The sequence below is a fragment of the Eptatretus burgeri genome, chromosome 10 (assembly GCF_056783735.1).
Source record: "Eptatretus burgeri isolate ZD-2024b chromosome 10, Ebu_testis_v1, whole genome shotgun sequence".
In the NCBI taxonomy this organism is placed as follows: domain Eukaryota; kingdom Metazoa; phylum Chordata; class Myxini; order Myxiniformes; family Myxinidae; genus Eptatretus; species Eptatretus burgeri.
In genome coordinates this window covers 51,008,959-51,036,130 of record NC_140970.1, presented here as the reverse complement: position 1 = coordinate 51,036,130, position 27,172 = coordinate 51,008,959, and the positions used below count along the sequence as shown (strand labels likewise).

The 27,172-nt window shown below is 42.4% G+C and overlaps 1 protein-coding gene across 11 annotated transcripts in view; it reads left to right on the top strand.

The window, feature by feature from the left end:
- HUWE1 (HECT, UBA and WWE domain containing E3 ubiquitin protein ligase 1) overlaps positions 1-26,747 on the top strand; it is a 428,879-nt gene extending 402,132 nt beyond the window's left edge. For all 11 annotated transcript variants that reach the window (XM_085898286.1, XM_085898280.1, XM_085898284.1 and 8 more), the window contains 10 exons: positions 718-942; positions 1,652-1,897; positions 2,341-2,458; positions 13,567-13,707; positions 13,822-14,109; positions 14,222-14,327; positions 14,672-14,789; positions 14,976-15,157; positions 17,926-18,116; positions 25,655-26,747. In XM_085898286.1, coding sequence (XP_085754412.1) covers positions 718-942; positions 1,652-1,897; positions 2,341-2,458; positions 13,567-13,707; positions 13,822-14,109; positions 14,222-14,327; positions 14,672-14,789; positions 14,976-15,157; positions 17,926-18,116; positions 25,655-25,757 — 1,718 coding nt within the window. In that variant the 3' untranslated portion in view covers positions 25,758-26,747. The remainder of the gene's footprint in view (positions 1-717; positions 943-1,651; positions 1,898-2,340; positions 2,459-13,566; positions 13,708-13,821; positions 14,110-14,221; positions 14,328-14,671; positions 14,790-14,975; positions 15,158-17,925; positions 18,117-25,654) is intronic.
- The last annotated feature ends 425 nt before the right edge of the window (positions 26,748-27,172 follow it).

Sequence of the window (27,172 nt, the reverse complement as noted above, 5' to 3'; positions counted from 1 at the left end):
GAATCTGATCACCACCCCCTCTGCTATCCACATTACCTCCAAGCTTTGTGTCATCTGCAAATTTGGAAAGCCTACTCTTAACCCCACTATCCAAATCATTGATGTAAATAATGAATAGTGATGGTCTGAGTACTGATCCCTGAGGTACCCCACTACTTACATCCTCCCAACAAGACATCCTCCCACTCAGAAGCCACTCTCTGCTTCCTATCACTCAGCCAGTTTGCAATCCAATTAGCTCCCTGACCAGCCACTCAACAAGCCCTCACTTATGCTAACAACCTCTGATGTGGTGCCTTATCAAATGCCTTCTTAAAGTCTAGATATACTATGTCCACTGCCTTTTCCTCATCCACCCAATCATATGCAGTTAGGTTGCTTTTTTAATACCGGTGGTTAAATGGCACTAATAATACCAGAGGTATTATAACCATTCCTTTCACACTGTGAGGTGCATTGGGCTGTCGAGGCAGTTTCATTGGCGAAGGAGTACAATCCTTGACGGGTCGCCACTCCGACGCAAAACCAGAGATATTATGCACTGTAATAATTACGTCATCCTGAAAATTTAAATCGATTAAAAATCTAAATAAATGCAGGAAAAATAGACATCAATTTTATCCGTCAAAATTATAAATGAATAAAAAGAATAATTCTGCAACACTTGTACATAGAATATATATGTACAAACAATGTGCAATGTTGCTTTCTGGACAGGAGAAAATCAAACTGAGACAGATACAGCTGGAACAACAGGAACAGCAGAAACGGCAGCTGAGGGAGAGGAGGAAGAAGAGGAGGAGGAGGAGGATGATGATGAAGATGAGCATGCAACACAGCTTCCACGGCTGAGTGTACAACTGGACCTGGAGGAGCTTTGGAACATGCTTGGAGATTGTCTCAAAGAGCTTGCAGAGTCACATGACCACCATGCTGTGCTTGGTATGGCCACCCACCCTGGCTTGTGTTTGATTAGCAAAGAGTGTGATAAGAGTAAGGGGTGATTGATTGGGGAAATGGACAGGTTTTGTTCTGTACTGGGTGTGGTCAAATGTCAATTTGTATCTTCATTGTGTGTAAATATCCATTTCAAAACAACTTGGAAATATTTTCAGTCAACCAACGTTCAATGGTTTTCCTTTTGTGCCTTTCTTTCCCTTCTGTTTTCTTCTCGTTGCTTTCCTCCTCATCTAATGTTTATTGCTTGAATTCCACCCCCTCCCCCCCAATCCTCTCTTTACAATTCCAGTTTTTTTCTTCAGTGGCAGGAGTTCCCCCAAAGCTATATTTATACAATGTGTGTTTTCTCCAATTCCTGTTTGTCTATACAGTATTTACATAACATGTGATGTGCATGCTCCATCAAGAGCACTTTTTGTTTTTTAATGCAGTTGAGCATTTGGTTTAACAACAAATTTTACAGGCTGTCCATGCTCTTGGCTTCCACTCGTGACCTGTTAAAATATGTTGAGATTTTTGTTTTGTTGTATTTACTTTCAGTAACATTAGTCAATGTGAAGTGGCTGATGTAGTTTTGTGTTGGATACACAGAACAACGTAGTCACAACATCCAAATAGGCTGGCACAAATTTGTAGCTTGAACATACAGACATGAATACCTGGCAAAACAATGTTAATCTGTTCCACTTAGTCCTGCAGCCTGCTGTTGAGGCATTTTTCATTGTTCATGCGACGGAGCGGGAGACCAAGCCACCGGTACGTGACACACGAGAGAGTCAATTGGCTCATATTCGTGATGAAGCCCCACCGCTTTCTCCAGCACCAGTCACTCCTGCCTCTCCATCAGTTTCAGACCCTTTCTTTGCACGTGAAAACTCCACCATGCATATCTCGTCGAGCCTTCCTCCTGACACACAGAAATTCCTCCGATTTGCTGGTAGGTGTCAACAATATTTGATTCTCTTTTTACATACTTGCCATCATTAGGTGAGAGCCTCTGTGGTTCTGTGCTTTGCACTTCACTTAATTATGATTCTTATTATTTTTTAATGATGAGTTGATGTGTTTACATTTTTGTAATGTAAAATAGTTGCTTGAGTGTTTAGGGATTAAAGTAGTTTAATTTATTTTCAAATTCCATTTGCAGGACAAATGTTTTTTGGATAATGGTTGTGTCTAACTACTTCATACTTATGTAAAACGAAGCTTGCATTTGCATATTTGGATGAATAAGATTTGGTTTTGAAATTTCCACCATTTCATTAAAAAAGACGGATATCATAATGACCTAGTATTGCTTCAATGAACCCATGAGCAAAGAATGAAATTTTCATGTTTACTATTTGTTGTGGCTAAGCCAAAAACTGGTGTCTACTGCAGAAACTCACCGAACAGTATTGAACCAGATCCTGCGGCAAGCAACCATGCATCTCGCTGATGGTCCATTTGCTGTGCTAGTTGACCACATTCGTGTCCTGGATTTTGACATAAAGAGGAGGTAAAGCAAAGATGAATAAAATGCAGCTCTGTATATGAATTGTATTTTGTGTTGATATTGTCGCATTGGCGGGGTGCTCGCTAACGTGGCCTCACTGTGCCAAAGCAACATGCTTTGACAACAATCAAATTGATGAAAACTATGCCTGAGCAGGAATCGCAGTCACTTCTCCGGATAGATTCTGTATCCCGTCGGTCTCCAACAAGTGATTTCCCCCCCCCCCCACTCCAGGGATTAACAGAAAGCTATGCCAAGATGGTGTGTGCACACGTCGGAGGTAGGAATGAGGAGAACGCATTCTTAAGAAATTGGAAAGGTTTACTGGGACGAGACATTATAAACAAAGAATCCCATACAAACGATAGACTTTGACAATAAATGGAGAAATAAATCCTCACTTAACTACAGATGCCAGTTAAAGGTGCCACAGACACTCAGTTATTTACACTGAACAAAGGGGTGCCAGGCAAGGGCTTCAAAGGATATGGCTCGTGTCCCAGGCAGAACAGCAGAGCTCTCCACGAAGGGCACAATGGCAGCAGTATGCAACAAGTGGGACTCGGACCACAGACTCCATCGACTCCCTGCTTCTACCCTGACTGCTCTTGACTCTCGGCAGACTCTTACTGCCCATAACCGCTCTGCTGTCCACTGGTAACCACGACTGCCCGACTCTTCCTCTTCCAGTTAGCATTAGTGTGTGGCCTTTTATTACCATGCCCCACATTTAAGTGTCCTTCGCTCATGGGACGGCACCGGCCAATGATGTGGCACGTCACCGTTGCCGTGGCAATGTCATGCGAGTGGGGTGATTGCACCTGCGGCACTCGAACCAATGGTGTGCTGCCTTGCAGGCTGTCAATGACAGCATGCCTCCGAGCCGCCAGTGCCATGTCGCAATTCCTATTCTCAGAGTGCGGGCCACGAAGGGGAGAGGGTGGGTTGCCAAGTTGTACACAGAACACCCACACATCCATCACAATTCCTCTGCCTCCACCCACACACATGCCTTACCTTACCTTGCCAGGTTGAGAGGAGATTATGAAGAGATATCAGTTGAGATATCTCCTCAGTTGAGAGGAGATATCACGCTTTCCTCGCTCGCCTTTTCCATGAACTATACTGCCTCTCATGGCATACGTAAAAACAAGACGACTTCACTCTGATGGGTCCTCGCTTTTTGAAAGTGTTCTAACTTGTGTGAGCACGTGTACAAAGCTATCTTTCCAAACTCGTACACATCTGCCTACAACATAAAAAATATACCAGCAGAGTATATTTGGGCGATCTTGTTCCAAGCATGCAACACGTTCTTCTGACGCTTACCTTTATTTGGATGGTGTATAGGCAACTGACAGCTCTGCATGCGCAACAAAAAACCCATGAACTTATGTGTATGAAGTAAAAACATACCGACTGCTTGTAATTCAAAACACCTCACTGTACTGGAAAACATGGGGACAGGAATACTGGATTGTAAATGGTGAAGACTTGTAATACCCTCCCCCCCCCCCAAAACCACCGGCAAAGATTGAAAAAAAACAAAAAACACCCCAACACACGAATTGGGGTCCTGCTGATCCGATGTAGCAAGTCTGAATGTAATCGGCCCACAACTGTAGAAGGAGTAGCGTGACAAACAAATAAACAAACACTGATCCATGAATTATGGTGAGGATAAGTGAAGAAAGGGGGAAGTGATTGTGAATTTAACGTTCCATCTTTATTTCATTTTAACATTGTTCTTGACAAACGAGGACAGGAACAATGCAGGCATGATAGGCCGAGTGGCCTTCTCATGCACCAAAGTTCCCTGAAAAACGTTGTTAAGAACAGGAAGAAATGGGGAGGGGGAGGACAGAGTTTGGGGGTAAGGGTGCATATCGTTGGGCAAGGGGGGGGGTGGGACTTGAGGTGTGTAAGTTGAGGACTTGAAGAAGAAAAGGGGAGAGGATGACAGAGTTGGGTTGGGGGGGGGGCGGAGGCAGAGAGGGGACAGAGTTGGGATTGAGGGGCTTGAAACTTTTGAGGGGGTGGAGTTGAGGACTTTGAGTTGGGAGGGGTTTGATGATTTGAAGAAAGGGGGTGGAGAGCACAGAGTTTGGGTGTGGTGGGAGGGGGGGCAGAGAGAGGACAGAGTTGGGAGGGGGGGTTGTGTGTTTGTGTGTGTAAAGGGGGGGAGGGGGGGTTGGCAACTTGAAGTCACATTTTACATAATGCAGAATGTCCACGGGTCCCCGATTGTCCTGTTTGGTCTTTTCGGAATTTTGAGTTCTCTTGGAACAGTCGTGGCCAAAAATATTGGCACCCTTGCACTTTTTTCAAATTAACTCACAATTTTCTCCAAAAATAAGTTGAAATTGACGAAAGTATTTTGTCTCCACAATTTTTTATTTCACTGTTAATATTACAGAACCTTTATTTTTGATTCAGGACTTAAGATATCCTTTTAAATCAGAAAATAAAAAGAAATTGCATTGACAAAATTATTGACACCCACGACTTAATATTTGGTAGCACAGCCTTTGGACAAAATAACTGCAGTCAAGCGCTTCCTATAGCCATGAATGAGTTTCCCACTTCTCTCTACTGGCAGTTTGTCCCACTCTTCTTATGTAAACTGCTCCAGTTCTCTCAGATTTGAAGGGTGCCTTCTCTCAACTGCTGTTTTCAGATCTCCCCACAGGTGTTCAATGGGATTTAGATCTAGACTCATTGCTGGCCACTTCAGAACAATCCAGTGTTTTGTCTTGAACCATTCCTGAGTGCTTTTTGAAGTGTGTTTGGGGTCATTGTCGTGCTGCAAGATCCATGACCTTTGGTGGAGACTCAGCTTCCTGACACTCGTTGAATATTGTGCTCCAAAATGCCTTGATGATCTCCTGATTTCATGATGCCATGCACACATTAAAGGCACCCAGTGCCAGAGGCAGCACAGCAACCCCAAAACATCACTGAACCTCCACCATGTTTGACTGTTGAGAAGGTATTCTTTTCTTTGAAGGCTTCATTTTGTTTTCTTAAACAGAGATGACATGCTTCACCAAAAACCTGCAATTTGGTCTCATCTGTCCACAGGACATTCTCCCAGAAGGATTTTGGCTTATTCAGGTGTGTTTTGGCAAACTTCTTTCGGGCTTTCTTTCGTCTCTTTCTCAGCAGTGGGGTCCTTCTGGGTCTCCTAACATAGAACCCCCGTTGAGTTGGTGACTGATGGTGTGAGTTAAAACTGTCGTACCTTGTGTCTGAAGGTCAGCTTGAATCTGTTTGGTAGTTGGCCGAGATGCTTTCTCCACCATTCGAACAATACTTCGCTGCAATCTTCGATCAAGTTTTCTCTTGTGGCCATGTCCAGGGAGGTTGGCTGCAGTGCCATAAACCTTAAACTTCCTGATAACATTGTTTATGGTGGACACAGTAACATCAAGGTCTCTGGAGATGGACTTGTAGCCTTGAGGTTGTCCATGCTTGGCTCCAATCTTGTCTGACCTCCTCAGATAATTCTCTGGTTTTCTTTATTTTCTCCATGCTCATTGGAGCCTGAAGCTAATCTCCATGCTCGTGGAACCATTTCGGCGTACACACAGTGACACGAAACAGCAGAATGATTCCTTCTCTCTATTCAAACTGATTGAATGAATGATTTTTATATTGCAGGCACCTGCAACTAACTGCAGGTGAGTTCAATTCCAAAGTAAAGGAGAAGCACCTGCTTGAAATCTAATTTTAAATTTCGTAAGTATATTGATGACTTCCATCATCTGTTTGTGTGTTTGTTTGTTTGTTTGTGTGTTTGTTTGTGTGTGTGTTTGTTTGTAGGCACGATAACTCCAGAATGGAAGAAGCTACCAATGTCAAATTACACCACGTGATTCAGGACGGTGATGGCTAGTGCTGATTAGATTTTGGTCAAAATCGGTCATTGGTCAAGGTCACAGTGAGGTCAAACATTCGATTTTTGATGGTTTGGTACAGAATCATTGTAGAAACTTCTGGTTTGCTTCACTACCTTCTCGAGAGACACCTTTTATTAGACAAGGTCAGAGGTCAAGTTGACGATTTCATAAGTACCAGTCTATGACTGCTTGTTTTTTAATTTCAACAATTTTTTTGAAGAAATGGTGCATTATTTGAGAAAAATGCAAGGGTGCCAATATTTTTGACCATGACTGTATTTTGGTTTCTCGAGGTGTTTTGTGTCCTCGGGTCATTTAGATCCCCTGTATCTTTTGTGTCCTCGGTCATTTGGATCCTCTGGGTCCTTTGGGAATGATCGGTCTTTGGAGTCCTTTGGGTCTTTCCGGTATTCGGGGTCTTTTGCGTGTTTTGCTTTCTTTGGGGTCTTTCGGATCTTTTGGATATTCGAGGTATTTTTGGTTTTTGAGTGTCCGGGATCTTTGTGGCATTTTTGGATATTCAGGGTCTTTTGGGTATTTAAGGGTCTTCAGGGTCTTTTGTATCTTTGGGGTATTTTTGGTCTTTGGGGTATTTTTGGTCTTTGGGGTATTTTCGTTCTTTGGTGTTTTTTCGTTCTTTGGGCTATTTTTGGTGTTTGGGGTATTTTTGGTGTTTGGGGTATTTTCGGTGTTTGGGGTCCTTTGGGTCTTTGGGGTCCTTTGGGTCTTTGGGGTCCTTTGGGTCTTTGGGGTCCTTTGGGTCTTTGGGGTCCTTTGGGTCTTTGGGGTCCTTTGGGTCTTCGGGTTCTTTTAGATCTTCTGGGTGTTTCTGGTATTTTTGGGTCTTTTAGGGTCTTGGGGTCTTTAAGGGTCTTTCAGGTATTTGGGATATTTTGGTTATTTAAGGGTCTTTGGGGTCTTTAAGGGTTTTTATCCCCCGCCGCGTGGCGGAAGGGGGATATTATCACCCGGGTCGTCCGTCCGGCTGTCCGTCCGTCCGGCTGGCTGGGCATCAACATTTATAGCTGTGAGTGCGATAACTCATAAACTGTTCGCCATATCGATTTGAAATTGGGGTCACACATGTACCACCTGAAAACGAAGAACCCTATTGATTTTGGGCGTGGCCAGATCCAAGATGGCCGACTGGGGCGTTCCGTCCATCCGGCTGGCTGGCTGGGCGTCAACATTTATAGCTGTGAGTGCGATCTCATAAACTGTTCGCCATATCAATTTGAAATTTGGGTCACACATGTACCACCTGAAAAGGAAGAACCCTATTGCTTTTGGCCATGGCCGGATCCAAGATGGCCGACTGCGGTGGCCATCTTGAAAAAAATGTTTTTTGTAATAAATGGAAAACCGCTTATCTGATTTCAATTATTTTTCAATGGCGGGGGATTCCCCATCTCTGATGGTATATTTTTATTTTTTCTCTTTATTTTGGGTCTTTTTGGTCTTCGGCGTATTTTGGGTCTTTGGGGTATTTTCTTTGGGGTATTTTGGGTCTTCAGGGTCTTTATGGTTTTAGAGTTGTTTTTGGGTCCTCTGGGTGCTTTGGGTTTAGTATTTCAGGTTACATTTGTGGGTGACGTCAGGTCAGCTGTCCAACCAATGGGTGAAGAGCAGATATATATATATATATATATATATATATATATATATATATATATATATATATATATATATATATATATATATATATATATACATACATACATACATACATACATACATACATACATACATACATACATACATACATACATACATACATGATCACATTCACTTGCTCCATTTTGATAGAATAGATATAGTGAACCCTGCCGTCACTAGTCTTTTCTGTGGTTGGCCCGTGTTAGCACTGGACCAATCATGTTCAGTGATGTACCTTGAGCTGCATAGCTAATATGCTAATGCATAGCATAGCTAATGCATAGCCGAACATCCAGGCAGACCTCTCAAAGGGAGACACTGCATCTCATATGGGTGCTTCTCAACACCGATGGGAAGGTCCAATCTCGGGCTTGTGAATGAACAGGGTGAATTTTAAATGATTATATTTACTATTAATCACATTTGGGAGGAGGAAGGGGGAGGGGATGTGAGAAATCTCTTCGTCATTGTCAATCAAGTCAATTAATCCTTGTTTCACACCAACCTATCCACCAAGTTTCGTCCGAATCCATCCATAAGTTTTTAGAGACATCTTGTTATGCAGTAAACCCTCAAATATCGCAGGTGTTGGGTTCCTGGATTGCAATAGTTGAAACCGTGATCATGGAAACATAGGGGCAATGAGAAAAGGGGATTTCCTGGGCTTTGAGGAACAGAGGAAGGTGGGCGGCATATACCTTGGAGCACATTCAAGGCAATCATTAAGAAGAGGAAGGCGTATGGTACCACCAATACCCTGCCGAGATCAGTCTGTTCATCCAAACTGGATGACCAAGCAAGGAGGAGACTGATCAGAGAGGCCACCAAGAGGCCAATGACAACTTTGAAAGAGCTATCGACCTTTATGGCAAAGACTGATCACTGTGTGCATGTGACCACAATATCCCAAGCACTCCACAAGTCTGGCCTATAAAGTAGGGTGGCAATAAAGAAGCCATAACTTTAAAAAGCTCACCTTGACTCCCGTTTGAGGTGTGCAAAAAACCACTCTGAAGCCATTTGGCAAAAAGTTTTGTGGTCTGACAAAACCGAGATAGAATGTTTTGGCCGAAATGCAAAACGTTACGTTTGGCACAAACCCAAAACATCACCTAAAGAACACCATCCCTACTGTGAAGCATGGTGGTGGTAGCATCATGCTATGGGGATGTTTCTCATCAGCATGGACTGGGAAACATCAACATGGATGTTTCTCATCAGTATGTATATTGTTGCGAATTCACCCCCCCCCCCCCAGGCGTGCGATCGGCCACGTAACTCGAATCGCGGCACGTCGCCCACCTGACGGACAATTCATTTGTGACCCTCTGGGAACTATCGCCCGGAGCCAGTCACGGGTGGGGGTTTAACCTCACCACGATCGTGCCAATTGGTCACCCGCGCAGGATAGGGTTGCTCGCCAAATTCGACCGACCGAAGTACCTGTGCGAGTGGTCGACCGGGCGATCGTACCACGCAACAGGCCGACTCCGGACACGAACCGCTTAAGCAGTTCGTTCCGTATTACAGGGATAACCGAGCGGAGTTATCGTCGGCCTTGACGGTTCCGATTAATTACGGGCGTTTTAAACCCACGACAAATCTCTTACGCAATGCAGGCTGGAGAGTCAATAAAAAGGAAGGAGACGAAGCAGAGCGGGAACAGTTGAACAAGCAAGCATTTTATTCACACACTCACAGACAGGCACGTATATACAGCCATACAAAAATGCAACAAAAGCAAATGCAGAGTTAAAACCGACTATCCGCGTACACATGGCAACACTTACACAGTTCTACTTGAAAGACTGCGCCACCACAAGCATTTACGCAAAAAGCAAAGGAAGAAAGCCACCCTCACACGCAAGGAGGCAGACAGGCCCGTAGACCAAATGTACGTGAATCCCGGAAGATCCGCCAGGTCCACGAGACCGGGGAGGTCTTACCCGCGTCCTCGTGACGTGATGGTGGGCAAGCCGCAATGTTCACGCAGCTGTGCCCCGACTCCGTGCCCTGGCGTGGTCGGCGAGTCCTCTCCGGCGTGCTCCGCGCGAGCGGTCCCGTTGGCACCACGTTTAGGGTGGGGGGGACGGGGGCCCCCCTCGGCACTATCTCAGCGCGAATGGGGGGGGGGGAAATCGTTGATGCTCAGGGAGAGGGGTATGGCTGGCCGGCCTGGATCTCATGACGAGTCGAGCGACCCCCACACCGTGACCTCGTCGCCGTCCGCAGTCTTCCCTGCAACTCCTCCACAACTGCTCTCCAAGCTCGACTCCCCCTCTCTCAGTTCCACTCAGCTCTGCCCCGCTCTTCTCCCAACTCACCCTTAGCTCCACCAGTTCCACATTCTCCTTGTGAGTCGCCTTGCGCTCGTCTCTTTATAGGTCTCAGGAGGAGCCAATATGCAAATATTCGGATCAAAACGCGATTGGAGGCGGGGCCACGCCACCCTCTGTTCAGCCATTGGTCAGGCAAAAAGGGGCGTGAACCTCCCTTGATCCGCATATTTGCATTAACGGACTTCACATACACGCACTTGGAGGCGGGGCCAAGCCGCCTTGCGTTCGCCCATTGGACGGAGGGGAAGTGGGCGTGAAGCGTTTTGGATCCAAATTTTCCCCTCGGAAAGGCCGCCATTCGCGCTCGCGGCTCAGTGCGTTTGGCACCAATCGCCGAACGAGCCCGAGACAGCCCGACGTTCAGTGTTCACATGTGGCGCGGTTGTTCATTGTGAAGGTGAAAGGCGAAGGTGGTGGAGGGTTTTTGGTGGTGGTTTGATGGTTATGTTGTCGTTTGGGAACGGCGGTGAAGCGATGTTTGCAGGATGGAGTTGTGAAGGTAAGGGTAGTGGCTGTTTGCGTTGTTGGCGGCTTAATGGTCAAAAATAATAATAGAGAAAGAAAAAATGGCTAACTGAAGGATCGCAGCCCGAATGGATCACATAAATTCCCTCTATACAATGGGTTTGGGCTAACTACACATGGACCTATCGAGATATCTCACCTGAGGACTCTTTATGGTGTAATGCGAATTTCCACAACCGTAACAATATATATCTGCTCTTCACCCATTGGTTGGACAGCTGACCTGACATCACCCACAAATGTAACCTGAAATACTTAACCCAAAGCACCCAGAGGACCCAAAACAACTCTAAGACCATGAAGACCCAAAATTCTATCAGCAGAGAAGGGAAAATGGATGGAGCAAAATACAGAAAAATCCGAGAGGAAAACTTGCTGCCCTCTGCAAGAAAGCTGAAATTGGGACGGAAGTTCACCTTTCAGCATGACAATGACCCGGAGCATGCAGCCAAAGCTCCACCGGAGTGGATAAGGAACAAAAAGATAAATGTCCTTGAGTGGCCCAGTCAGAGCCCCGACCCAAATCCAATCGAAAATCTGTGGCATGACTTGAAGATTGCTGCCCATCAATGCTGCCCGTGCAACTTGACTGAACTTGAACAGTTTTGTACAAGAGAATTGGCAAATATTGCCCAATCAAGGTGTGCAAAATTGGTAGAGACCTATTCAATAGACTCACAGCTGTAATTGATGTCAAAAGTCCTTCCACCAAGTAGTAACTTGGTGGGGTTGTGGACACTTATCCAACAAAGATATTCTAGTTTTGTATTTTTATTAATTGTCTGAAATTTGTTTTTCACTTGGAAGCTGTGGATTACGATGTGTAAATAAAGGTGGAAAAAGTCTGATTTAATGCAATTTAATTCCAGGCTGTAAGACAACAAAAGGTGAAAATTTGAAAGGGGGTGCAGACTTTCTATCGGCACGGTATATATAAAGCATGTTAACATTGAAATGAACACGTAAATAAAATAAGTGCAGGATAAAATAAACAAAAACACAAATTTATACTTTTAAAATTTATTACAAAACAGCGAGGTGGATTCGGGAAAACATATTACGTACTCGTTTATACTGTCCTCCACTGTAAATGGAAAACACAAGACTGAGCTCAAGATGATGATGATGCTGTGAGAGGGGGGAAGGTGTTGGTTTGAAAGATATGGTTGTAGGGAGAACTTACGATGGTTGTTCGATAATCAGGAGCATGATGAAGTTGCTTGCTGCATTGCCACATATAAGAAGGGTAAAAGATCCTTGGACACCTTGATCCAAAGCCGATCTTATCCAGAGCCGATATTTCCTGCTTGAAGAAGAAGGTATCAGATGGCATCCTCTTCCAAAATTATCCCGTCTCTTCAGCGTCTGCCATGGTTGAACTGAACCTTTCTTCCCCGGGTGTCTCGTGGAACAATTTGGTAAATCCGCAACGGTTTCTCTCGTGTTACCGGTCCACTCAAATGAGTAAATTCAAAATCGCTTCTCCCGTATTACCACATTTGGCTCACACATTTGACTCGCGTTTACCAACCGCACAGTTGATTTATCCATCCCATTATGTCGGCCGTCAGATGCACACCCAACCTGTCCACCAAATTGCATCCGAATCTGTCCACAAGTTTTTGAGATATCCCGCTCAGACAAACAAAACAGATTGGTGAAAACCTTTGGTGGCAGAGGTAACTGGAGAGAGCAATCAGAGATTGCAGACCCTCACCAGGACTTGTTTTGAGTATTTTCATCGAACCGTCAGACCCTAACATTCATGGTTCCGCAATTCACAGACCCTGTGTATTTGCGGTTCATAAAATGTGACGTGCTTCTTCATTTGCAGCACTGTGCTTCACGTATTCATGGTTCATTTGTTTTTTCACGTTTTCACAGGCATATTCGCAGTTTTTCTGTCCTGCTTCTGCATTCGCAGCCCTGTGCTTTCATGTATTCGTGTTTTTCAGGGGATTTTTTGCTTTCCCTTATGATTCATGAACCACCAGGAACCTATACCCCTTTTCCCCATTGAAACAATGCCCCGACATTCATGGCATTTTTGAGGAATGAATCCCCCTGCAAATGTCAGGGTCTGACAGTATGTATTTTAGATGTACTCACATTTTAATTATGCAGTACATATTTTATAGAGGTACTCAGTTGAAAAAAGAGAACGTGCGACACTAGCTGCCACCAGATGGTTGTTTGCGGCCTACGTTGGCACATTGTGCAGACAGACAGACAGACAGACAAACAAACGGACCCAAATGCAATGCCCTCTCCTTTGGTGGGGGTAAATATATTTTGTCAAACTTTTGGAGGATGAATGGGAAAACTTTTCCTCCTCTTCATTTCTTATTCCCAAAAACGTTTTCAATTATTATGTTTGAAATATTTGTGTAAAATAATACTTTTAATTGACATTTTATTCATCTATAATGAACCAGTGTATCGTTTTTGTATTATTTTGAAATGTGTTCCTTGAATCAGGTTATTTTGAAGACCCCTTCACCATAATTTTTTTATAACGATAAGTTGTTAATCGTTAATATCCATGTATATTTCCTCGTGTATCATTGAAGGACCAACGAGTTGTAAGGTACAATGGGAAAATCAACAGGTGTGTGAGCTATTTGACTTGTTCAATTGAGAACATCAAACAGGCCAACTCATAGACTTTTTTGGGGGGTGGGTTTATTGACAGATACTTCCGCCAAGAGCTAGAGCGAATGGATGAGGGTATCCGGCGGGAAGATCTTGCAGTGCATGTTCGAAGAGACCACGTATTTGAAGATTCCTACCGTGAGCTTCATCGCCGAACTCCTGAGGAGTTGAAGAATCGCCTGTTAGTACCATAATTTGGAATAGCTTAAAGTGTTTAATGTTGACTTTTGGATATGATTGTATCGTGCATTTGTCATGTTTGAGTGATTAATGTGTGTTCCATCTCTGTGTACAGCTATATTGTGTTTGAAGGCGAGGAGGGGCAGGATGCTGGTGGGTTGCTGCGTGAGTGGTACACTATAATTTCACGCGAGATGTTCAATCCGATGTATGCCTTGTTCCGCACCTCACCCGGTGACCGGGTTACCTATACCATCAATCCATCATCACACTTTAACTCAAACCATCTGAGCTACTTCAAGTTTGTAGGGCGCATTGTGGCAAAAGCTGTATATGACAACCGCCTTCTTGAATGCTACTTCACACGTTCCTTCTACAAGCACATCCTCGGCAAACCTGTCCGGTTGGTTAATCCCCCATTTTGAATTGATTGTGTGCATGTGATTCAGCCTTTGTGTTCTGTGAATGGTTCAGAATTGCTTTTAACTTTACAAACCGACCATGCTTGCACACAGGTACACAGACATGGAGAGTGAAGACTATCCTTTCTACCAAGGCCTTGTTTATCTTCTTGAGAATAACGTTTCTACGCTTGGTTATGACCTACCTTTTAGTACTGAGGCACGGATTAGGTTTTACTTGTAATACACCCCCACACCCACATCCTAAATTATTTTCTACATTTCTTGTGGCCATACTAATCTGCTGAAATTGAAATTGCAAGTCTAGCCATTTTGAGGTCTTCTAATTCATTTGTTTTATGTACTGGCTGTTTAATGCAACTTTTTGTTGCATTTCAACATCTGGCACAGTACTGTCCCTGTGATTTATTCCCCAGTTCTGATTTGAAAAAAAAAATTGAGGGAGGGTTATGTTATGTTTGGTCTGACCAGTTAAAGGATTTTGCTGTTGAGGATTTGACTGTTGTGGCTCCCTTGAAAATTTTTTTTTTTTTTTTATTTCAGGTGGAGGAGTTTGGCGTGTGTGAGGTTCGGGATCTCAAGTCCAACGGACGCAATGTGTCTGTGACAGAGGAGAACAAACGAGAGTACGTTCATCTTGTCTGCCAGATGAAAATGACAGGTCGGTGTGAACATTTGAGTAACTTTGGCCAGTTTGTGCTTGAAAACCATAAACATTTTGGTTTTTGCTTGATTTTTTTTTTTAAGTTTTTTTGGATAACACTTATGTTTCATGTCTTTGTAGTTTATGTGCTGATGGTTGTGACTCGGATTCCTTAAATGGTTGACCTCTCGTTTTGTAATGCAGGAGCTATCAGGAAGCAACTGGCTGCATTTCTTGAGGGATTCTATGAGATAATCCCCAAACGTCTCATCTCCATCTTTACAGAGCAGGAGTTAGAGCTCCTAATCTCTGGCTTGCCCATTATTGACATTGATGACCTTAAAGCAAACACCGAGTACCACAAGTACCAGCCCAACTCATTGCAGGTGTGGTGGTCACAGTTTAATTCTCTCGGCTGAGACGTCATTGGATTAAGATGATTGATTCACTAAGATTTTACATTTGTGCACTACTTGCATTCCCTCTGAAGCTGAGATTTTCACCACCCCCACCCCCACTTCAGTTCTTTTGTCCCTTGTTCTTCTTCCATGTGCAAGGTTTTCTGCCTTTGTTCAATCTCACTTACTTTCAGCCCTTAAAGGAGTTCGCTCATTACTTGTCCTGACCCTCAATCTCCTGTCTTAATTTTGTTGCTTTTTCATCCACCTTTCCTCTTTCATCCTTTTCTTTTTTTCCTCATCTCATCCTCCTCCACATCGACCTCTGCCCCCTCCTGAATACAAAACAGTTTCTTGCAGTGACCTTTTTACTTGCAATAATTAAACCTGAAACTAGAAAAAGGAAAAATGAGACTCAAGTGAAAATGAATGCATTCATATTGCAAGAACGAAAACAGAATGTCATGTCGAGCTGAACAAGAGCTTTGAACGTTTGGAAGAAAACAGAAGAAACATTTGGACTACCGTGATCATTTTTTTATAGTGATCATTGAACAAAGGTGATGAGATACAGCCTCAGCAATAATAAAGAAGTAAAAGGTTCCTCCAATAAAAGGTTATCAGAAATGACCAAAAACTTGAAGTGAAAAATTTAAATTTAAAATAATGAAGCGTGAACTGCATACACATTTATGGAAGAATATTAATGGCCAAGTCATTGACATAGAAAGGCAGACAGAGAAAAACCAACATGAAAGTAATTGTAAAATATTTCAAGAACAGACAACTGTGGAAACCTCCAAGTGTAGTTGAGACCAGACTGAGATTTTGCTCAAAAGTGAATGTAACCATTATCAAAACAGATTGTGCATACCCATGTACATTCCCAATTTATCTGGTATTTGAAGTGCAAAAAAGAAGCCATCTTGTCATCTTAATCTTGCATGAAAAAGGGAAAGGCCTGTGATGAAGCTGAATCTCTGAGCCTGTTCCTCCTGCATTAAGACAGTTGGTGTTCCTGCTGTCTCTTCCCACCTCCTCTCTGGTCTTGCATCCTCTGCCTTTTCCATGTTCTGACCTTCCCCTAGTTTCTGCAGGATGTGTAGTGTGCCAATAACCCACTTCTGGTGAAATTCCTCAAATTTAGGCTCGCTGCTCACCTTGACCCATTTCTTTGTTCCTCTTAACTGTGGTTGTGGAACCAACTTTCTTGGTCTGTTCAATCCCATTCTTCCCTCCAGGGCTTCAAGCTGGTTGTTCACCATAGGTCATCCCCTTCCATCCATTTTTTTTTTTTTTGCCCTCATCAACCTTCCCAAGCTCATGCCTTGCTTTACTGGTTGTGTTTTTTCCTCCCCTAAAAACTCTATTCACCCATTATTTTTCTTTTTTGGTTCCATTGCTCTTTCATCCCCTCTTTTCCTTTCCTCCTCAGCCCTCTTCTTGCTGTGTTTGAGCTTACATCCAGCTTGTTTACTCCATGTCCTCTTCCCCCCTGCCCACTCTTCCTCCAAATGTCCCTCTACCTAAAATTTAGGCTCCTCCTCCTCCCCTCAGCTATGCTAAGAATGCTGTTGGTGTGTTCCCTCCCCCCTCCCCTTTTCAGTGTTCTTTCTGTTCTGTGTGCAGGCTCTTCCTGAGCCTTGACTTTGTATGCAAAAAGGCAGTTTCAGAAGATTAAATTGCTTTAAATATGCAAAGATGCTGGTTAAATGTTCCACATTAAATTGGCAGAACAATTTGCAAAGTATCTGAATGTCTGAAAAGAAAATCAGAAGCTGGAGAAAGCTGGTACTGATCCACAAAAATGGATGTACCTGAAGAATTTCAAACGTCTGTGCTTAAATACTTAAAGTTGCTTTAAAATATATCAATAAGTGACAGTTGATTGAACTGGACAACAACCAACTTGTGGGATCAAGCAGGTTTGGAGATTTACTCAACATTGGATCCCCTTTAAACAACAAATTGGCTTTCAAAAAAATCTTCGGAATGTAATTTGCCCTTTTGCCAAGCATTTATTATGAAGAGTATATTTCTACAGTGTGGACGGAAATGCTGTTGTTTTACAAGCTCAACATTGAGAAAACATCAACTCCAGTTTTATAAACATAAGCAAAGTCAGCAATTGTGTAACAGTGATGTTGGGATTGTCTCAAAGTTGGAACAATATCATGATTGAAAGAGACTGCTTGCATGTTGGAGTGTTTCAAAAGTTAATTGATGATGAAAGATGAAACTGCTTATAAATCAGTCTTTTTTTTCTTTCTTTAAAAAAAATTTATTCTTTGGTTGTTGGTTAATGTGCATCTCAAGAGTGTCTGGAATTTTTGCGCAGTATCCATCATGTCCTAGCTGTGTGCGCATATAACAATGCTTTCATTGTATTTGTTTACGTCCAATTTCAAATTTGCCAAAGATTTGAGCTGCTTTCATTGATTATTTGTGGCCCTCACAAAGCAAACTTCTGTCTCTGGACCATTCACTAGACATTTTCAATGAGGATTGAACAGCTGCAACACAATGTTTGATGAAACCAATGAGTAATATGAACTAGCTAAGAATGAGATAAGGTTATCAGAGGTTGAAAGGGTTGCTCTCTGATAAAGGATCTGATGTTTTCGAATTCTTAACATTTGTGCATCTGTTTTGTTTAAAGGTCCAATTACATGTTGATTTGGTTACTTGAGTTCAGACTTCAACCGACAAATGAGTGGATACTAATGAGAACTTGCATTCTGTTTGTTTTTGGTTAGATCCAATGGTTTTGGCGTGCACTGCGTTCCTTTGATCAGGCTGAAAGAGCCAAGTTTTTGCAATTTGTCACTGGCACATCAAAGGTTCCATTACAGGGCTTTGCTGCTCTCGAAGGCATGAACGGAATCCAAAAGTTTCAGATCCATCGGGATGACCGCTCTACAGACCGACTTCCTTCAGCACACACCTGGTATTACCATTTAAAAGCCAAACCATATTTACTAAATACCTGTAATTTTTTTGCAAATGCGTGTACATGATGATGACAACATTGTGGCAAACGTTTCCAATGAAACATCAAAGTTATGGCAAAAGATCATCAAATGAGGAGAAACACATCAGCTGATTGGCTGAAATTTGAAATTGCAAAACCTTGTATCTTTGGTGTAATGCACATCCAAGGTCTTGGCTATTGTCCAAAATGAGGAGCATCAGTATCTGCTCTGAAGGGTGAGACCAAGGTGTGTGTGTGTGTGTGTGTGTGTGTGTGTGTGTGTGTGTGTGTGTGTGTGTGTGTGTGTGTGTGTGTGTGTGTGTGTGTGTGTGTGTGTCAATCTGTCTAACTCTTATTTATTCGAAGGCTATTGCTCCCTTGTCCTGGCCATTCTGCTGAAAAAACTCTAATGTACTTTGTCTATACCCTTCATTATCCTCAGCATCTCCATCAAATTCCCTCGTCACCACTTCCGTTTTAATGTATAAAGTCCTGTCTCCTTCACCTCCTCATGGCTGAGTCGAGCTAGCCCTGGAATCAATCTCGTAGCTCTTTACTGAGCCCTCTCTATGACAGCTATGTCCTTCCTCACATGTGACCAAAACTGAACACAATGTTTGTGATGAAGCCTCACTAGATTCTCATACAATGTGACAAACCTATAGCTGCCTGGCACTTGGCTGTCTGCTTACCTCCCCCTCCCCCACCCCACAACATCGATTACCATCCCCAGATCCTTCTTCTGCGATTTCTCCCCCCCCCAACCCTTGCACTATGTAATCTCGATTTTAATTATTCTTGCCTATCCCAAACACCTTATATTTATCTGTTAAACTGCACCTGCCAATATTTTTCCCAATCTACTAGGTTCGTACGGGTCCTAAAAACCCATAAAAGTCCAACATTTCTGAGTTGTACAATTTAAGTACTTAAATGTCCTTAAATTTCAGGAAAATGTTCAAAAGTCAATAAAAATCAGATTTTCCTGTTATTTGGTGAAGGGTGTTTCATTTTACTCGCACTAGTATTCTAAACAAGGACAAATGTGTCCAATAGCCGCGTCCTAAACATTTTGTTTCAGGTCAGTAGCCAGTGCAGTTGAACCATTTTTAGCCTTGTACCAAACAGACAAGCCAATGGGTCCCTTTCTTGTTCATGATATTGAGAGACTTGTCAGAAATTTGTTAGAGAGGTGTGTTAAGCCAGTTGCATTACAAAATGCTTCTACTGCATATGACTTGTTAAAGCTGGATCTTGAAAAGGAAAGGGTAGAAAATAAAAATATTGAAGTTGGTTTCAAGGCTGAAAGTGAACTGAAGTCCCTCCTGAGAACCAAGGCCATCAGTGAACGCCAGGTGTTTTAGTTCAAAGAAGAATTAAATGTAGGCTATTTGTGGTGAAATGTGTCAACAAAATCTTTGAAAGGTCTCCTCTTAAGTATAGTTTAGCCAGAAATCTGGCTTCTCTCGATCCCAGGTTGATGGTGACTGATCAGGAACATTCAAAGTCCAAATTCAAATGCCTGTTGGAAAATTTGGTGAATGAACAGAGTTGATGGTGATAATGTAGATATGTTGGTTGCGAGTTACAAAGAATTACTGCAGGATGTAGCAGGGTGTGAACTGAAGTCGAGGTTCAAGGACTTCAAGGTTGAAGATGACAGGGTAGATGTGTTGCTCTATGAATGTGTGGGGTAAAAACAAGACGTTTGAGAAGTTGTGGGGGGTAGTTCGGAAAGTGTTGCTAGTTTCCCATGGTCAGGCGTCTGTTGAGAGGGGTTTTTCCCTCAACAGACAGATAGAGAAGGACAACCTGGATGAAGGCATGCTTGTGGCACTGAGGCAAATTATTGATTATTTTGTACTGGTACGTGGAATGCTCAAAGTTGAAATCACAAAGGAACTGCTATCCTCAGCCTCCAGTTCTCGACATAAATACCATCAATATATTGAAGAAGAGAAAATAAAGAAAGGGCAAGAAGCCATCCAAAGAAAACGAAAAATGGTTGAAGATGAAGTGGATGGTTTGAAAAAGAGAAAGGTGTTGGAAACTGACATAGAAGGTCTGACCACATTGTCAGAAAAATATGCAGACAAGGCTGAGGCAAAAGGTGGCAAAACTAGCCACAGTCTTCTGGTAAAACCAAATGCTCTCAGGCACTCTGCCAAGCAAAAACGGGGGGAACTCAAAGTTTGAGAAAGAGAAATTGAGGAGAAGGCTAAATCCTTGCCTGCTACGTCCTAATTGGATATTACAATGACATGTAGCTTACAAAATGGACTGTTCTGTAGTGTAGAAGCAGTCAGGAGCTGCTGCAACTTTGCAGGTGGCAGCACTTACAATAACATTTTAACATAACAACACATTAACATTGAGAGTGCTGCCATCTGGAAACTTGTGACTGCTCCTGGCTGATTCTACAGTAACTGTTAAGTGAATTTGCCAATTGGCTGTGTGGCGCGTTGTGCCTTGTCGACTGAATAAGCTCCTGCTGTGTTCTGTATGTTCATTATTAAAATAGATTTTTTTTATAAACTTACTATCTTTGTTAATTTTGAGGTGACTCACCTCAATTTACCCCTGGAATTTCTAGGATGTGGTCCTTAAAAAGGGGTTATTTTAGCCCTCAAAAGTCCTTAAAAAGTCCTGATAAAAGACATCTCAAAATAATTGGGAACCCTGATTCTATTAAAGTACAATACTATATAGACATTCCTGAATCTGATCACCACCCTTGCTGACTTCCAAATCGCTGATGTAAATTATGAACACAAATAGGACCACTGGACGTGTTGCTTATCTGGGCCTTGGCCTCATGTTACTCAAATTTGGTAGCATTCTGACAAGTGCGGCTGAAGAAGATTTTTGAAGGAATTTACTAAGTCTGCCATTTTCACCGACTTAGTTGCGTGACTGGAACGAGCTTTGCAATCCCCGTTACCAGTCAGAAGCGGAACCTTGCTGCCAAATTTCACCTGGATGGGCCCAGCGGTTTGGCCTGAGAAGTCGAAATAGGATGCGGATGGACGGAGCACGATGACAATACCTTATCTGGAATTGCAATTCCAGATAAGCTAATAATTGTTCCAGTACTGATCCCTGAGGTAAACGATATCAGTCATAATGTGTGTGGGAAAAATTATGCACATAATATGTATATTTGATGAAAATCGATGATGTCAAAGGTGACACCATCTTGGAGTATTTTTCCATGTTGGTGTAATCTTAAAAAAAAAAATCTTCAGAATTTCTCCAGAACTGCTGTTCCGATTAAGTTGAAACATCCCACAAAACGTGTTGGGACAAATGAGAATATTCTTTTTTTCCCCAAATTTTGATTTTGCAATCACCATGGCAACCAGCTTGGATTTAAGCAAAAACTTTTTTAAAAAATCTTCTCCGAAAATGCAAATGCTATTAATTCGATTCTTGTCAGGTTATGATTGACTACTATACGATTGACCTTGCTGCAAAAATATATAAGATGACATCATCTTAAGCTGTTTGCCAGCCACATTAAGGTAAAAAAACAAATTTGTCTGATTGACATGAAACATTTTTTTTAATGTCATCTGCACCATTAAAAAAAAAACGAATATTAAATTTCGTTTTGATCAGTCACATGGTCTGGCAATGACAGACAAAATTGATGATGTCATCAGTGAGACCATCTTGGAGTAATTTTCAATGTTGGTGTAACTTAAAAAAAAAAAGAAGCTATTTCTTCAGAACTGCTGCTCCAATTAAGTTGAAACTTTCCATTGCAATGTTGGGGCAAATGGGAACTAATGCCATCTTTTTTCCAAATTCTTATTTTGTAATCACCGTGATAACCAGCTTGGATTTCAACAAAAACTTTAAAACTGTACTTCTCCAAAACCACAAATGCTAATGATGTGATACTTGGCAGGTTATGATTGATGACGGATGATGCATATAAGTTTTTGAAGTCATCATTTATGTGGTTTGGCCACCATGTTGGATAAAATGTCATCGCGAAAAAAGCGGGGTCGCGCTAAATCGGGATTCAAGAAAATCATCGTTCAAACTGACCCAATGTTGACCTAAAATACGAAAACACCCCTATTTTTGCCCTATTTGACCCGTTTTTTGCACGTTTACCTTCTTGCAAGTAAATTATCTTTGAATTAAAGAATTCCACCAATAAATCGTTGTTACAGTCAAAATTAAAACGTAAATTAGTTTTTTAGTAAAGCTTTTTACATTGTTAAAACATTCGCACTGTTCCGAAAATATATCACACAACTGACAGGTGCTCGTTTCTTCATTTGTAAATTATAACATTGATGCAATTATTATTTATGAAATCCAAACACTATTTATTCACCTTTCTATAATCGATGCGAGAGGATATTGTAAGCAGCCGCTAACAACACACATGGCCGTCATGAACAGTGTCTTCCGTCTATCTTGGATGTGTGTTACAATTGCCTACAGTATTCAGTGCAGTAACATGCTGTACAGGTTTGTAGCCGAGGAGCAATAGGCTATACCATATAGGTTTGTGTAAGTACACTCTGATGTTCGCAAAATGTAGACATCGCTTAATGACACATTTCTCGTTGGTGTTGCGGTTGGTGGTTGTTGTGTGATGGCGGTTGAGACGTGGTTGGCTCAAAATAAAGATAGAACAGAAAAACGGCTATCTTAAAGGGTCGCAGCCCGAATGAATGACATTTATTCCCTCTAAACAACGGGTTTGGGCTAACTACACATGTACTTACAGAGATATCTCACCTACGGGACCTGAATGGTGGTTTGCGAATTTCCTCAACCACAACAATATATATATATATATATATATATATATATATATATATATATATATATATATATATATATATATACATATATATATACATACATATATATATATACATATATATATATATATATATATATATATATATATATATATATATATATATATATATATATATATATATATATATATACACACACACACATATACATGGAAGCCCGAAAGCTACTTTACCCCTGATAAATTTCTCGCACTTCCCTCTGTCCCTTCCCCTCTGCCCTCGCCCGCTATGGTATGCGGAAACACTGACTCAGAAGAATGATGGAGCACATACAAATACAATGACAAATTAATTCATTGTAAGTACTGTGCAATAAAACCTGTATATTAAGAGTTCAAGAACAATGCTTCACTGGGAAGGGGTAAAGTGACTTTCAGGCCACCCTGTATAGTTTTTATAGTTTTTTTTTTTCTTCTCCCTCCCCTCAGGGGAGGGGGCATGGGTTTGGTTAAAAATACACATCAACCACCCCTTGACGAGACAGCATTGAAGATGAACACCTTTTTTCAAAATCTTCTTCGAAAGCGTTCAACCAATTGATTTGGAACTTATGATCGATATGATCGATCACCCCTGGGGAATATACTGTGTCTGTTAATGATGACGTAGGTTGCGTCGTTTGCAATTGCCTCGAATTTTACAAGTGATGCTTGGGCCCCTGAATCACTGCTCACAGTTTTCATAATCATTATTGTTATTTTTATTATTATTATTATTATTATTCTAGTTCTGTCAATTTTTTGTCCCTGATCTATCTGTCAAACCTCGACTGATTCTGCAACCGGCCCAGACGGCATCAGCCCACGTGTCCTAAAAACCTGATCTGCTGCTCTTGCTCACCCTCTCTCTTCTATTCACCCTCTCATTTGCTCAAGTTCATCTGCCATCTGCTTGGAAATCAGCAAACATTACCGCTCTGCATAAAAAGGTGCAAAAACAGATCCCTGCAACTACAGACCAATCAGCCTTCTCCAAATCATCAGCAAGGTTATGGAATCCATCATCGCTGCAGACATTAAATCTTTCCTCTTCTCCAATGGCTTGAACTCCTGACCACATACAAAGCTTTCGTCCGCAGCCTGATGGAGTCCTGCTCTCCCCTCTGGGCTGGTGCTCCCGCCTCTCACCTTTCTCGGCTTCACGTTGTAGAAACCAAGGCATTTTGGATCATTGGTATCTCCTGCGATGAGGCTGAGTCTTTGGGTCTCTCACTCTCTCACCGCAGGCAGGTCAGTGGTCCTTCTATTTCTACCGTCTCCTCTCTGGTCTCACCCCCCCCCCATGTTCCCGCAGGGTGCTTGAAATCTGCCAGCAACCCCCTTTTGGTAAAATTACCAAAATCAAGAATCACTGCTCACCTTCACTCTTTCATTCTTCTTTCTTTAGAACAAACTCCCACACTCTCTTCAATCCCACTCTTCCTTCCAAGTCTTCAAAATGGCTGTTCACCACCATCTCTTATCTTCCCCCATCCAAAACCACAATCTTGTCGACCCCTGTTAATCCACCCCAAACCCACCTCCTTCAAATTCCTTGCTTTCCTTCCTAAAAGTCCCTGTCATGTAAGGACCTGAAAGTCCCTGTAGTGTCCATCTTGTTTACCCTTTGTACCCCACCCCATCCCTCTCCCTTCCACAGATCTCCTCATGTCTGTTCCTTCCCTCGCCCACCCCTCTTGTCTCCTGCTCCCCTTGTTGTAGGTTATGTGTGTTTGCTCTCATACGAACCTTGACAGTATATACAAAAAAAAACAACAAACAATATTTTATCACAGTTCTCACAATTCCCCCAGCTCCCACTCCCCCCCCCCCCCGCCTTCCCAACATGATTAACTGTAAATATCATTTTAAACTTACCCTGAACATTCACAAGCCTTAGATATGCCCTTCCATTCAGTGTTCAGAAGAACCTAATCCAGAAGCGATGTCTTCCTTCCTGAAGTCTCCCTGATGCATCCAACTCCCACATAAATAAAGCTGGCACAAGCTTTGTGTATTTTACGTTGTGTAGATGTCCTTTGCCGAATGAAGAGTTGTTTCTGAGTAATGATGTACAGCCTCTTTCCAATTGGAGACGTCCATAAAATAAATCACCAAGCCTGCCATGTTTACAGGAGGCATTCTTGCAAGGTTCAAAGTCCATTTACTGGTAGCGATTCGTCAGGGGTTTGTGTAGCACACACCTGTCCACTCGGGCCTTGCACTGGCCCACATGGTCAGCAGTTTTCAGTGCGGGCAGTTGCCCATTCGGCGAGCTGAGAAAGTTCTCCAAGTCTGTGCAGAGGCACAGCTCTTTCTCTGATTTACTTCTCCAAGTATTTTAGGCTTTTTCGAAGCTTTTGAGCCATTTTAGGTAACAAACCTTATTTTGTGCACACTGGAAATTTATGGTGCCCTTAACACCGCCGTTGCTCGAGATTTCTGCGCATGCACACCAACCATTCTGGGGCAGATTGCGTCATTTTTAAAGTCGTGCATTGTTGGACCTGACCTGAAGAGGCAGTTTTCATTTTCAATGCACACCTTTTTAACCTAAAGTTCAAGTTTGATATTTTGACTTTTTTTTTACTTGTGCAGTAAAGTGCCATCATCTCTCAGTTGGAATTATAATCTATTGAGTTCTTTTTTTTGTTTCTCTCTCTCTCTCCCTCCCTCTCTCTCTCTTTTGCAGTTTTAACCAGCTGGACTTGCCTGCATATGAGACACATGACAAGTTGAGGCGTATGCTACTGCTTGCCATTCAGGAGTGTTCAGAGGGCTTTGGCCTGGCTTAGATGCCAATACGCTGCCTTTGCACCATATCCCCACATCCTGTATGCACCCCTTCCCTGGCAAATGGCTGGTGAACAATGGGATGAAGCGTCCACATGTACTGTTTTACACAGTGCTGCTGCAGGACAAATGCCAGGCTCCTGCTCTTCCTTTGACGGCTGCCGGTTGTGTTGGGACGGAATCTGCTCTGGAATCTGTGCTTCACATTAAATGGGCAAAGAAAGGGATTTAACAGAGACAGCTGCCCTCTGCATGTAAATCACCTCTTTGTGCTCAATTTTTGCGTGACTTCCTCCTCTGCCGAAAGCTGTTGGTAAGAGTGGAGAGAATAGCAGAAGTGATGTTTGTATTTTCAGGAATTACTTGCTTTGCGTCTCTTCATGTCCCTTCAACAGAACTATCTTGGTGTGGGGTCGTCACATTGGCTTGCCTGTATTCTTTTTCTCAAACACAACGACTGAAGAAGTGTACATAAATGTTATTCGTAGAGATGTAGGTTTAAAAATGTATATGATCTACATGCCATGAGGTTTGTTTGAACATTTGCAGGGGATGTGGAGATTGGGGTGTGTGGCAGACCTGTAAATGGCAACCAGCAGTGAAACTAATGTCTGGCTGGCTGCTGCTGGTTTTTTTTTATTTTTTTGTCCTTCGTTTTTGCAACATGTCATAAATTTACTTTTTGTGTTGCTGAAATGGGCAGAGCTGTAAGATAAGAGAAAATTGGCAGTCATACACATTGCTATTTATTCACAAATTGATCTGTTTGGTTTTGGGTGGGTCTTGGAGCTTGTTCTGCAAAGGATGAGTGCAGCAATTTGTTTTTGTTTTTGTAATGCAGTGGTGAAGACATAATTTGAGCTGTATCCGGCTTTTGCGTTTAAAATGTTCGCACGTTGCTACAGTTTTGTTTAATGAATTCGTGTTTTTTTGTTTTTTTTCCAAGTGCAGTTTAAAAATAAATTTAAGGTAATTAAAAGGATGAGAAGCTATTTAATCTGCTTGCTTTTTTTTGTTGTCGACCATCGTCTTTTAACTTAACCCCCCAATCAGTCTCTTTCCTCCAAGTCATCATAGTTCTTTGTAAAATCTTTCTCTGCTGTATGTTCCCCTTTCATACCGTCCCTTACCTCAAACGACTGTGTTGCAGACTCGGCCCACGATAAGGCAGAATGTATAAACGTGTCTTTTCCTCCAAATCTTATGTACCCATCCCCCTCTTTCTATCTCCCCATCCTACCATGACAAAGCCACTGTCAAATGGATTCTGTCCTTTTCACCTGGGAAGGTCGAGAAAGTTATCTCTGGCGTTGACTCTGCTTTGGAAACGAGTCCAAATGGCATTAGTGCCATTGTTCTCAAATCGGGCTCTGCCATTATTATTCCCAATCTGTCCTTTTCCTCTGCTCTCTCCTCC